Source organism: Sus scrofa, chromosome 2 (genome assembly GCF_054392235.1).
Source record: "Sus scrofa isolate SSC_HxYL_T2T_F1_AM1 chromosome 2, Sscrofa_HxYL_maternal_Yorkshire_Landrace_v2.0, whole genome shotgun sequence".
Lineage (NCBI taxonomy): Eukaryota > Metazoa > Chordata > Mammalia > Artiodactyla > Suidae > Sus > Sus scrofa.
In genome coordinates, this window is record NC_139384.1 from 94,377,969 (window position 1) to 94,391,746 (window position 13,778).

Here is a 13,778-nt window from a genome sequence, read left to right on the forward strand (position 1 = left end):
AACCCACTGAGCAAGGGCAGGGATCAAACCCACAACCTCATGGTTCCTAGTCGGATTCGTTAACCACCGCGCCACGACAGAACTCCCAGTCTTAAATCTTTTTAGATTGAGGTTTTTAAATAGAAAAATCATCGCTTCTGGGCTTATTTTTATTATTAGCTGAAGATTATTCTTTTATTTATATATACACACACACAAAATGAAACAATCCTGTTATCCTGAAATCTGATCTTTTAAATACTTTAAAATTTGCATAAAGGGCATAACTGGAGGGAAAAAAAGCCTTTACTTAGAAGACGTGATTTCTTTTTTTTGGTTTTTTAAGGGCAACATTCACAACATACGGAGGTTCCCAGGCTAGGGGGTCAAATTGGAGCTGTAAGCTGCTGGCCTACGCCACAGCCACAAGCAACACCAGATCCGAGCCACGTCGTGACCTACACAACACGGCTCACAGCAACGCCAGATCCTTAACCCACTGAGCAAGGTCAGGGATCGAACTTGCATCCTCATGGATACTAGTCAGATCTGTTTCTGCCGAGCCACAACAGGAACTCCCCCTTTTTTTTTTTTTTAAGCTAACTTTTAGTAAGTGCCAGAATGTGTTAAAAACTGTACTAAAAGCACGTCATTCTCTCATTCAAGCCTTGTAGCAAAGATATGTGGTGGACCCAATTAATATTCTTATTTTATAGAAAAGTAACCATGGAGAGGTTAATCATTTCCCCAAAGTCACATGGAGAGTGGTGGCCAACCTCAGATCCAGGCAAGGATCTGACACCAAGCCAGTCCTAAGAGAGAGCAGAACACCCGGTACTGCCTCACATGCAAGGCCCCTTAAGAGCAGTTTATAGTGAAAACCTTTAGCCCTAGAGCGCTAGAAATCTGGCAATTTCCAGATACATTTGACTTGATTTTAATACCATGGATCTAAAGTACTTTGGAGGGGGAGGCGGGGGGGCACAGCATGTGGAAGTTCCCTGGCCAAGGATCAAATCTGAGCCACAGCTGCAGCAATGCCAGGTCTTTGAACCCACTGTGCTAGCCTGGGATAGAACCTGTGCCCTGTGCCACAGAGATACAGTGGATCCTGTTAAAACGCAGTAGGAGGAGTTCCCGTCGTGGCGCAGTGGTTAACGAATCCGACTAGGAACCATGAGGTTGCAGGTTCGGTCCCTGCCCTTGCTCAGTGGGTTAACGATCCGGCGTCGCCGTGAGCTGTGGTGTAGGGTGCAGACGCAGCTCGGATCCCGAGTTGCTGTGGCTCTGGCGTAGGCTGGTGGCTAGCTATGGCTCCGATTGGACCCCTAGCCTGGGAACCTCCATATGCCGCAGGAGCGGCCCAAGAAATAGCAAAAAGACCAAAAAAAAAAAAACGCAGTAGGAACTCCTTAAAGTATGAATGTATTTCTTCTTCACTACAAAAAGAACTATTTCATTGTCTTCTCTCTCATCTCACATCCAGGCCATCTTCTAAAAAGTTAAAAGTTGTGATTTCTGAATATAGTTTAAAAACTATAGAGTGTTAGTTTTTAATACAAAAAAATAGAAAATATTTCCATAATTCCAAAGGCCCAGACACATACATACACATAACACTTCCAAAGTATTTGTTTTTAAATTTGTCCTTAAATCCATTAATTTGATTAATGGTCACTCTCAGTGCCACATTTTATTGGTGAAATAATCACATTAGTATTTAGAAGTACAGATTATCATAAATCAGTAATAGAAGCAGGTAATATTTACTGAGAAGTGACCACATACCAGATTTTAAAGAGACTGTTGCATTTAATAAACAATAAGGTACTATGAGCTCCATTCAGCAGATGAAGAATGGAGCTTTAGAGATTATCAGACCACTAGTGAAGCTAGAAGACTATGAATCCAATCAGATATACAGTCCTGTATAATTCTCTTAATATGCAAAATCAAGCATCACGGTCTTTGTCTTGGCTATATGAAATTTCCTTCTGAAAAATACTGCACTAATTACCTTGTTATTAAATATTCAATCTGCATATTACCCCAGAAAGGGCACTCCGATTGGAATCCTATGACCTTGGCTCCAGGTCAGTTCTACCACTAGCCAGCTCTGTGACCCCTAGGCAAGTCACTCACCCTCTTTAGGCTTCTGTATTCTCACTGGTAATGTGATGAAACTGGACAGGATAATCCTAAGAGCCTTTTCACCCCTGAATGTTTACAATTATTTAAGTGGTTAACTTAAGACTGTATCAGTTACTAGCCTTATGCTGGTTCCACTAGTTTAGAGAGGCAAGAGAAAGATGCTAAGGTTCTAGAGAGAAATACAGGTTGCTGTGGAAAAATCACTCCTCCTTTTGTTGTTGTTTTTAAGCTTCTGTTCTATGTTATGTAACGGTAAAGCTGTCAGATCAAATTTTGTCAAGGTCTTTGTGCTACTGTCCATGCGATAAACCGAAAGGCCTAACCAGATTCAACATGAATGAGAAAGCTTAATGCCACCTTAAGCGAACTAACTCATCAAAAAATTTACACAGAATAGACAATGAAGTGTAAAAAAGTGTCCAAATTAATTTATAAATTGAGCAAATGGCATGGTCATTAATCCTGGCTAACCTGTCTAAAAATTTAATACTCACACCTCTTACATAAGTACTCTTAAGATGCCCACCAGCTATATTTTACACCCATCTTTTAATAATTTCATCCCTTTTTCCTGAAAAATTACGTATTTGAAGGAATGAATGCCCTTAACAAAAAAAGAAAAATATGAGCAAGAGTTAAAAAATCAAATTCCTATAGTGCTTTTTACCCCTGTTTAAGGTTAACTGCTGGATTTCAATCACCTTCTTAAAAAGGGGGAAAATTCCTAAATGATTTCAAGATCCTGGTAGATCACTGCTATTATTTGAGGGGCTTCTGGAAAAGGAGATTCCCCCCAAAATTGTGGATATTTTAGAGCTCAAAGAGTTCTCAAAGGAAAAATAATGATCTCAGCCAATCCAAGGCATGATCCTACCTCTCCTGATTGTTTCCCCAACACCGAAAATAGGTTAGGTATCCAGGCAACGTAATCTGCAATGCTCTCAACCTTTTACACAAAAAGCCTGTTTCTGGTCCTTATTATGATTCTTCTCTTAATTCTCCCCTTGTCTCTTTTCTAACATCATGTCCCTTCCTAACTAACATAGCCCCAGCACCACATCAGCCCAAACCCATTTCTCTCCTTACTCACCTTTTATTCCCCTCTCCCTCCTGTTCTACACAAGACCAGAACCTCCTACAGTCATCCTTCTCCACTCTTGAAGCAGAGATTCTGAGCATGACAAAAACGAAACCATTCGAGCAGACTGCACATCTCAGGTAGGCTCAACCTGCTCACAAATCCTTTTCTGCCCTCTGAGAAAGGAGAAAGAGTTGATTACTGATAGGTGAGACTGCCTAGACGTTTACAGGTAACAGAGTAGGTAGGAAATTAAACAGGGCTCATACCTGTTACCTCTTTTTATTTTCAGAAAAAAAGAAAATCATCTTTTGAAGTAACAACCACTGGGCCAACAGTGGACTACGTGCCTGGTTCTATGTGAAACTGGTTCTATGCGAAACGTTTCACTCGTAGCCCTGGACAGTTTAAGTCCCAAACCCATGAAGCGGGTAATTTAATTGTCTAATTCGTCAGATGAGGAAACTCAAACACAAAGTGGCAGAATAACGTGTTCAAGGCACACTACAGTAAGCAGCAAAGCTAGGATTTGAACTGAGACCCTCCGGCTCTGCATTCTCTTCTTTGAGTCACTACACTATGTCTGAAAGCAGAGCATCTTAGAACCCTAAGATGGTATAAGACTGCTTACACGTATTAGAGACATCTTACCGGTTGGCTTTCTAAGGGTTTAATGCCTTTTTCATCTCCAGAAAAATGGTTCTAGATCTAAGAAATCATTTAGACATTAAGGTACTAATGTTTTACTAAGGTAAAACATTTGGTGTGTTTTAGGACTTACAAAAATGAACCCGTCATACGGCATAGAATTTTTTTCACCTCAAAGGTAGGGTATGGAAAAGACTAGTTAAGGGAACAAGATCTTGAGACAAACTGCCAGGATTACCAGCTGTGTGACTGTAGGCAAATTACTTGAACAGATATAGAAAAAGGATCTGAGGAGGGAATAAATTCCAAGGGTAAAAACTAATACTTTGAACATATATTAAAATGGTACTTTTTGTCTTTTTGCCTTTTCTAAAAAGTCAAAGAAAAAAAAAAAAGAAAAAAGAAAAATAGGAGTCTAAAAATATGCATATTGTTGTGGATTTTTTTTTTTTTTTTTTTTTGCTTTTTAGGGCCTCACCCGCAGCCTATCGAGGTTTCCAGGCTAGAGGTCCAATCGGAGCTACAGCTGCCGGCCTACACCACAGCCACAGCAATGCCAGATCCAAGCCGCAACTGCAACCTACACGGCAGCTCATGGCAATACCAGATCCTTAACCCACTGAGCGAGGTCAGGGACTGAACCTGCAACCTCTCGGTTCCTAGTCGGATTCGTTTCCACGGGATTGTGGGTATCTTTGACATAAAACATCAGAGAAATATGTCTCATTTAGAACCACCAAGATGGATATTATTAAACGAAATACATCTCTAGCTCAAAACAAGACCAAAAAATGAAACTCAGTGCTTAATTTGGCATACAATTTACAAAATATTCTGCTGAATCACTATCACCACCGCCACCACCACAACCACTATCTCACTGCATTCCCTATTTATTTTCACTACATAACAAAGAAGTGTAACCAAGGGTCGCCATTATCTGCAGAGGATCACCTCAACTTAGAAAAACTGCAGCTTCAGAACCACAAGCTGACATTCCTCATTCTCGTTCAGGCTTCTCAAACTCTGCCCTCTGAGCCACAGCCTTCATGCAAACTCAGGTGGGTATGCTCACCCAGATCAAGTGAAACTGTTTTCTTACCTTTCACTGGCAGCAAGCCCAGGGGAAAAAAGAGAGAGGAGTAACTGCCTTCCTATCTGGCTTCGGTACCTATAAACTAAGTAAGTGAATGACTGAACAAAGGTTTGTATAAATAAACCACACACTGGTGCCAGGAGAAAGAGCTACCACAGAGGAAACACGCGTGACGTTCTGCTGCTAGAGGAAGAGCAATAGACAGTTTTCAACACGAGGAGATAAAAGGGGAGGCCCTCTAAGAAGATGGGAAAGCATGCTGAGAATGGCAAGTAGCTGGATTTACCAAGAGTTAAGTACATAAAAAAAAGTAGTGGTAGGTACACTAAGAAAATTAACTGAGGATAAAACATCATAGGCCAGAGTTCCCATCGTGTCTCAGCAGAAATGAATCTGACTAGCGTTCATGAGGACACAAGTTCGATCCCTGGTCTCGCTCAGTGGGTTAAGCATCTGGCATTGTCCTGAGCTGCAGTGTAGGTTACAGACGTGGCTCGGATTTGGCATTGCTATGGCTGTGGCTACAGCTCCGATTCCACCCCTAGCCAGGGAACCTCCATATGCTGTGGGTACAGCCCTAAAAAAACAAACAAACAAAAATAATGATAGACCAATACCAGACTAAAGAGTTTGGATGTTATTTGGTACAGAGCAGGAGGCAATTTAAAGATCCCGAGCAGGAAAGAAACATCCAAGGCTATGCTTTTCGACAACCTACCCAGCAGCTGTGTGTAGGATGGATTAATAGGTAGAAATAAAGGGAGACAAGCTGACAAACTCATGAGCTTCTCATAAATACTTTTTATGAGAAAATAAACTGAGGATAAAACATCATAGGTCGGAATTCTTTTACCATACTTATCACAGAAGTGCAATTTACTTTTCTTCATCTATCCTACCAGGTTCATGTGTCCATGCTTGATTACTTAGGGAAAGAAAACAGGGAAAAAAGTCTTAATTTACAAAGGGGTGGTGTCATCAAATCCATTTATAATCTTTTTTGGTAACTCAGCATGTTTTTCGATGATAACAGAATTATCACTTACTGCTGCTTACCCTGCCTGGGGCATTATGCTCAGCACTCTACACATATTACCTCATTTATCCCTCAAAATGACCCATGACGCAGGTATTTGTACATCCATTCTCCAAATGAGCGGCCTCAGGTGTGGAAAGGTTAGGTATACTGCTAGCCCAAGTTCACACAGCTATTAAGTGGCAGAATCAGCCCCTCTCTAAAGCTAAGCAATCTGAGAGTTCCCATCATGGCTCAGCAGAAACAAATCTGATTGGCATCCAGGAGGACACAGGTTCAACCCCTAGCCTTGCTCAGTGAGTTAAGGATTGGCCGTTGCCATGAGCCCTGGTGTAGGTCCCAGACACAGCTCAGATCCCTCATTGCTGCAGCTGTGTAAGCCAACAGCTACAACTCTGATTTGACCCCTAGCCTGGGAACCTCCACGTGCTGCGGGTTGGGCCCTAAAATAAATAAATAAAGCTAAGCAAAATCTGTCTCCAGAGGCATTTAGCATGGTGGCCAGACTCCCAGGTCAGAACAAAGGGCCCACATAACCCATAATGTATCTGAGTACACAATTATCAAAAAATGTATCAAGCATATTGTTCAGTCACTCCTTAGGCATTCGATTTTTTAAATATCACAATACCCTTTATTCAGACTTCAGATGCTTATTCTAATCATTCTGATCCAGCTTCAGAATTTTTAAATGTGTGCTATATGATAAATGTAAAGGGAACTGTTCTAAAGTTAAAAAATAAAAGGGAAATGTAAAAGCTGACAACGTAAAATGCTTACCATATATTTCTTTAACAAATTACTACAAAGTAGAGCTAAAAAAAAATGAAATTTGCTAAGATGCATTACCTTTTTTTTTTTTTTTTTTGATTACCCACTGCTTAAGGAAAGAGACAACTAAGACCATGAGATTCAGATAGTACTAGGAGTTCCTGTCATGGCGCAGTGGTTAACGAATCTGACTAGGAACCATGAGGTTGCCAGTTCGAATCCTGGCCTTGCTAGGGTTTAAGGATCTGACGTTGCCGTGAGCTGTGGTGTAGGTCACAGACGTGGCTCCAATCTGGCGTTGCTGTGGCTTTGGCATAGGCCAGGGGCAACAGCTCCAATTAGACCCCTAGTCTGGGAACCTCCATATACCGCAGGTCCAGCAGTAAAAAGACAAAAGAAAAAAAAAAAAATTCCGATAGTACTAGACTTAATATGAACTATGAGCCAGTTTTTCAAGTTAAATCAAGATGACCCCAGAAGAGGGCTTCATTATTAGGGTTCCGACTGTCCAGGTGCAGAGATGGAAGAGGATCCCTGCCCACTTTGTGAGCCAGACAGCACCCACAGTTTTTTATTCCATTCGGATGATCACATTTTAAGAAAAATCACACTGAAAAACTGGAATGTCTCCAGTGGAAAACGACCAGGATGGCAAAGGATCTGGAAACCACACGGTACAACAGATGAGAAATAGGAACTGGGAGAAATCGGTGGGAGCAGGTCTTGGGAAAGTCTTGGAAGGGAAGCAAGAAAATTACCCTTGAAGTATGTGAAGAGCCAATATGCAGATGAAAATTTATTCTACACATCTCTAAAGAGTAAAGACAATGGCATGTTGGAAACCAACAATTAGTTCTACCCACAGGAAATGAAGCGGAAACGAATCCGACTAGGGACCATAGGTTGCGGGTTGGATCCCTGGCCTCGCTCAGTGGGTTAAGGATCCAGTGTTGCCATGAGCTGTGGCGTAGGTCACAGACACAGCTCGGATCCTGTGCTGCTGTGGCTGTGGTATAGGCTGGCAGCTGTAGCTCTGATTCGACCCCTAGCCTGAGAACCTCCATATGCGGCAGGTGGGTCCACAAAAAAAAAAAAAAAAAAAAAAAAGTTCTACCCACAAATGCATCACACCACATGAAAACACAAACCAACCAATCAGCTGCTCTAAGAGCACTGTTATTGACAGTTAACACTTTCCAACTCTGGTTGGAGTAACATCTCTCTGCCCCACTGTAAATAAAGCAAAAGAACCATCTCCATCTAAGCCAGTTCTAGAAAGAAGAGCCAAGAGTCCACAGACTTCAGTTGAGTGGTTGTTTGTATATAAAACTGTAAAATCATTCTATAAAATAAAATTACATCTTTTTTGTTGTTGTTGCCATTCTGAGATGCTACTCAGAGAGTAGAAGTTAGTATTCTCCTAACAGAATTTACTCAGAACCACTTTCTTTTCCATACTTTAGAAAAAAGGATCAAAAACCTCCTCAGCCTTGAAATTAGTTTCAAGTACTTTTTTTTCTTTTTAGGTCTACACCCGTGGCAAATGGAAGTTCCCAGGCTAGGGGTCAAATCAGAGTTATAGCAGCCACAGAAATGCCTAATCCAAGCCGCACCTGTGACCTACACCACAGCTGGTGGGAACACCAGTTCCTTAACCTACTGAGCAAGGCAGGGGATCCAACTAGCATCCTCATGGATACTAGTCAGGCTCAAGTTACCGCTGAGCCACAACGCGAACTCCCTCAAGTACTTTTAGATATTTTCAAAGCTAAATATCAAGACTTCCAATGTGACTACTTTGTGCTAAAAATAGCTCTATTTTCCACTCGTGTTCATAAATAATTAATAGAAAATAAGACCAGATCTAAAATTAGAAGATAGTCTGGGATCCCCAAAAGCTATAAAGGGGTCGACCTGAATTCCTTTCAATTTTGCAAAAAACCATGCATTTCCCCTACATTAATATAAGCACTGGAACATGTGTGTAAAGATTTTAGACTATAAAATTCTTTAAGTACAGTTTATTATTTTATCAATCACTGTACTACAAAAAGTCAAGCTCAATGACTTTTTCTCCACAGCTATTCACTCCTAAATTGGCTCCTCCCCTTCTCTCTCCACTGATATTACTCCTCTCAACTCCCAAATTCAAGGGATTATATTCATTCTCACCACTCTTATCCTTAGGATGGACCAGACCCAATTGACTACTTTCTGCCATTGAAAAGCTTCTCTCCCTCCTTGGACAACACTCTCTCCATTCTATTTCTTAGTTTCTTTCCCTCCTCAGTTTCTTTCAGCAAATGAACCCTCTCTGCACAATCCACTGATGTGCATCCCCTCACCCCCTCCTCCTGGCCCCACATGCAATCTGGCACTTTTTTGTTCATTTGTTTGTTTTTGTGGAGTTTTTTGGCCATGCCAGGCATGTGTGAGTTCCCAGGTCAGGGAACTCACTGCAGCAGCAACACCTGAGCCATAACCTGTGCCACAAGAGAACTCTAACCTGGCACTTTCTAAAAAAATACAATTTACTAAGTTGATTTGTTCTCAATATGTATTTGCAAAAGTCTCTGTGCATTTAGATTTTAAGGATTTTTCTCTTTTTTTTTTTTTTTTTTGGCCCTTGCCCACAGCATTTGGAAGGGATCAAACCTGGGCCACAGCAGTGACAATGCCGGATCCTTAACCAACTGAGCCACCCAGGAAACTCCAGGAATTTTTTAACATTTTAATCCACAATACTTCACTAAACTATAAACACCATGAGGGTGAAGATCTATTTCTTTTTGTACCCAGTAACATAAAATAGACACTCAGTGTTTACTGAGTGAATAAAATGCATCTTTGGTGTAAACTGAAACCAACATCTCATTGGAGCAGTTAGTCACTGAAACAATACCATATTCTTAAAAAAAAAAAGTTAGGTCACAAACTTTTTGACCCAAAGGTTGGACTAGATGAGCAGATTCCTCTACAGAGCAGATAAACCTTAGAGTTTCATATACCAGCTCTAAAACTCATTGAGTGTAACAATTATTTTATCATGCCTTTAGTAACTGCCTAGCTTTTCCCTGATTTTTTTAAAATCATCACACCTTTTCCTTAATAAATACAACCTTGAAAGGAAAAAATACAACCCTAAGTAATTTTACTGTTGTTATTGCAAAGAACTATGAAGTACCTCTACTACCAATGAAGCATACCAAATTTAGAACTTTAACTTCAGGGTTAAATACACTAAAGATCAGAAGCCTAATGGTGTGCTAAGAGAAAAATCACTGTAAGGATAATCAAGCAGGTTTTTTTTTTTTTTTCAATTTAGAATCATAGAGTCTTAGATATGGAAGAAACATGAAGGTTTTGTTTACCTTCCTACCCAATTAACAATCCTCTCTACAGAATCCTTTTACTTTTCAAACATCTGCCTGGATGCCCGATACTTTTAGTCTAATTACCCCTACCAAGTCAATCTTTGTGCATTCTAAGGCAGATGACTGAACCTAATACACACAAAAGGCTTAAAGGAGTTAATAAGGTAGTAGCTAAGGAGAAAAGAGTTAGTTTTTTTCCCCCCTTTTCAATTTCTCATAATAATGCTCAAAGTCTCAAGCAATGTTAAAGATAAAAAGCAGACCAAGATCGCTTCCAAACTCAGATTAAATGCAACAGTACCAATTCAGTGAACTCCTCTAACATGGGTATGAACAGAGTCAATATAAAGATATTTGACTCCACGCTGAACTCGCTGGCAGGAACAATCTCTATGATAGGTCCAGTCAGGGCACATGCAACCCTGAGCAGGCAACCTTTACTTACTTACTTAAGCTCTCTAAAACAAGAATCCTCTCTCATCTCATCTCTCAATGTCCAAGGTCCTTTTCACCTCCATTAATTCTCCCCACAGACCATGTCATTAAGAAGCAGCAGGACATTTCTGCTAGGGGTGGTACATGATACGGAACCACTTGTTTGCAGAGAGGATAAGTCAAAGAGTCTGCAACTTAGAAAAAAGTTTAGAGTACATTTAATAAAGAGGATGACTCTCAAGTCGATCTAATTATAAAATATTCTGTTTTCTCCAAATCAAAGTAAGCCTTTTGTTTGAAGTATATTGTAGATTCCAATACTATGTCAAAGGTGAGGCTAATTTGGAACTTGTTAGAACCTAAAATCCACAGGTCAAGCATCTTAGGTTATAATCACTCAAGCGGGCAGGCCAATGTTGCTACTCATATAAGTTCCCTGAAACAATCCTCATCATAAATTCAAAGAGAGGAGTCCATCCTGATGCTACAAGCTTCCCATGAAAGACTGATACTTTATCTTTGTTTATAATACTGCAAGTCTTATCACAGATGGACTTTTCCCAAGTTCCTCTCATCACCACATTCCCGGGGCTCGCCCCCCGCATCCCCAAACCCCTCAAAAAACAAGCAAAGAATTTTGTGAACCAAAAACTTGAGTTGTCGATAGACCAAAAACTTCATCTGGTCCATTAGTCACCTAAAATCATTCCTCTTGTAGGAGAAAAGCAAAATATAGTTTGCAAAGATAACCTGCACATCTTTTGTACAGGCATACATAAATGCCAGCAGAAGATACTACCAGGCACATCAAACCCGGATCCATTTTGGTGAATTCCCTCCAGGGCTCAAATGTGTGTATTATGCAACAGCCACCATTCCGGACTTTAATCCCTGTCTGTGATGCAGTGATAAAATACAAATGGCCAGAAAGAGTATAATCTACTAGGTACTTAAGTGTATTGGCGAGGTGATGAGATAAAACAAGAATTACCCAATGCTCAGGAAGCTTGAAAATGATAAAATGTATAACAGCTCTGAATCACAATTACAATTTGTCCTTTGGGGTAGTCTTACCAACCTGTCCTTCCCCCCTCAAAAATCCTCACGAGAGCATTCTGAGGTTTTGAAAGTATATCCCAAAGAGGGAAGGGGTCGTAGTTATTTTAGAATCTCCTACAGGTAAGCACCCTTACCAAGATCCAAAAGCTGAAAAGTCAGTGAGATACTCCCAAAGGGAAATAATGGGAGTAAATGTAATCCACTTTCCTGAACCATAAACAATCCAAAGCTTCACCCAACGACTTCCTAGGATTTAGGCCTCGAAAAATTGTATAAGGTGCAGCGAAGAATTAGAACGAAATTGCAATGACCTGCATTCGAGAAAGGAATCTATACAACACCTACTCCAAAAGTGTTTAAAGGTATGGATGGCAGTCAGAGCATCTTTGGAGGCCACCTGCGTGGCAGAACCCAAGCCTAACCGCTTCCGCTCCACCTGCCACCAGGTCCGCTTCCCCCACGCCTAGCGACCGACCTGGGCGGACGGGCTCCAGGTGGGAGAGGAAGGAGGGGAGTGGGCTCGGCGGCAGCGGCTGGGGAGCGGGCCGAGGCCGGCGGACGAAGAAGGAGGCATTCCCTCACACAAAATGGTGGCGCTGGCGCCGAGGCCGGCGCACCTGGGGGAGCGCCGCACGCCCCTCGGGGGAAGCGGGCCCGCCGCCCGCAGCTGGACGCGCGCCCCGGGCCCGGGCGGCCGGCGTGGGCCTGCGCCGCGGCCGAGTCCTCGGGGCTGCCCGCAGTTGGTGGCCCGCGTTGCTGAGCGCCGGGGTGCGGGGCCGGGGCCGGCGGGGCGCGAGGCCAGACCAGGCAGCCTCGGCCGCGGCCCGCGGCCCCCGCCCGGGACGGACCGCGCACTCACCTCGGACGCGCAGCCGGAGCCCAGGCAAGGAGGCGGAGCCGAGGGAATGAATGGAGCCGGCGGCTGCTCGCTGGTGACCACCGGCCGGGCCCGGGCCGCGCCGCTCGCGGCTGCCGGGGCGGATACGGCCGCCTGCCCCTCGCCTGAGACGCCCGGCTCCTCGTCGGCGGGTCGGCCGCAGCCCACCGTGCCCTCCGCCGGCGTGACGCACTCGCGCCGCAGCGCCTCCAGCCTTTGCAGCCCGCTCGGCGCCCGCGCCCACCGCGAATCCCCCCGCCCTCTCGCTCGCGCCGCGCTCGGCCCCGAGGACGCCGCCCTACCTCCCTCCCGGGCCGCTAGTCAAGCGGGCGCCAGGCAGGTATGGGTTCGGCCGGCCAGGGGACGCCACGCGGCCCCCGCCCCGCCACCCGCGCCCCCTCTGCCCGCCCGGGTCGCCCCCGCTCGGCAGAGCGCGTCGCCCCAGCTCAGGCAATGGCCCAGTATTAAAGAGTGACCTTGGCTTAGGTATAAAAATAGGTGCGAGTAAGCTGCGGGGACCACGACGCTGAATTTGCGTATTCCTTTAATGTCAACATTCGCAGAATCCCGTTTGCACGCGTCTCGGAGTTCTCCTCAAGCGAGGGGCGGGACCTCCGGGAATTTTCCCAGGGTGGGCGAGGCCAGTCCGGCCGGGTTCAGGGAGGCAGGGGCAAAGACCGGGGGCCCCCGCCTGCCACCTCCCTCCTAAACCCACTGCCGCCCAGGAGGATGCAAGGGAAAAGGAGGTCGAGGGCCCGCTTCACAATCTGGACAAGCCCAAGAGCCCAGACTTCCATCTTGAGATAATAAGGAACCACCAAATTTTCTTTGCCCTTTCAGAATGTAGAACTGGCAAACTATCCCTGACTCCACCCTCCTTTCCTCCCCCAATCCTACAAACTCATTTCCTCTGCCTCAGCGCCCAGGGCCCTTTTGCTAATTACACTCCCAAGGAAGAAAACCCAAGTATTTAAAGCAGGGTAGATTGCTTTAAAGTAATGCACGCCACGGTTTAAATGTTTAATATATGTATTGAGGAACAGAATTGTATGAGTAATTTTAACTTACTGTTATCCATAAACTTTGGAAAATAAACGCATCATCCAAGAACCCTGGCATTTTTTTTCCCAGTTTAACCAGTACAATTGAAATTGTTTAATTTCTCAGAAATATTTAGCATAGTACCAAACTTTCATGAATTTAGTAATGATCAAGGAATTCAATAAATACTTCAAAAAATACTTTTTGATAGAAATTTTACTCTTTTTTTTTTC

General features: G+C 43.5%; 1 protein-coding gene across 17 annotated transcripts in view; it reads right to left on the reverse strand.

Annotated features, from left to right (window-relative positions):
- Positions 1-13,071, reverse strand: part of FAM169A (family with sequence similarity 169 member A) — a 74,850-nt gene extending 61,779 nt beyond the window's left edge. For 4 of the 17 annotated variants that reach the window (XM_085013835.1, XM_085013833.1, XM_005661485.4 and 1 more), the window contains exon 1: positions 12,981-13,071. Coding sequence is in view for 2 of the 17 variants with exons in the window: in XM_085013826.1 (XP_084869952.1) it covers positions 12,103-12,201 (99 nt within the window). In the remaining 15 variants the exon portion in view is untranslated. The other 13 variants (XM_085013834.1, XM_085013832.1, XM_085013827.1 and 10 more) reach the window with 7 other exon arrangements.
- Between the last annotated feature and the right edge of the window lie 707 nt (positions 13,072-13,778).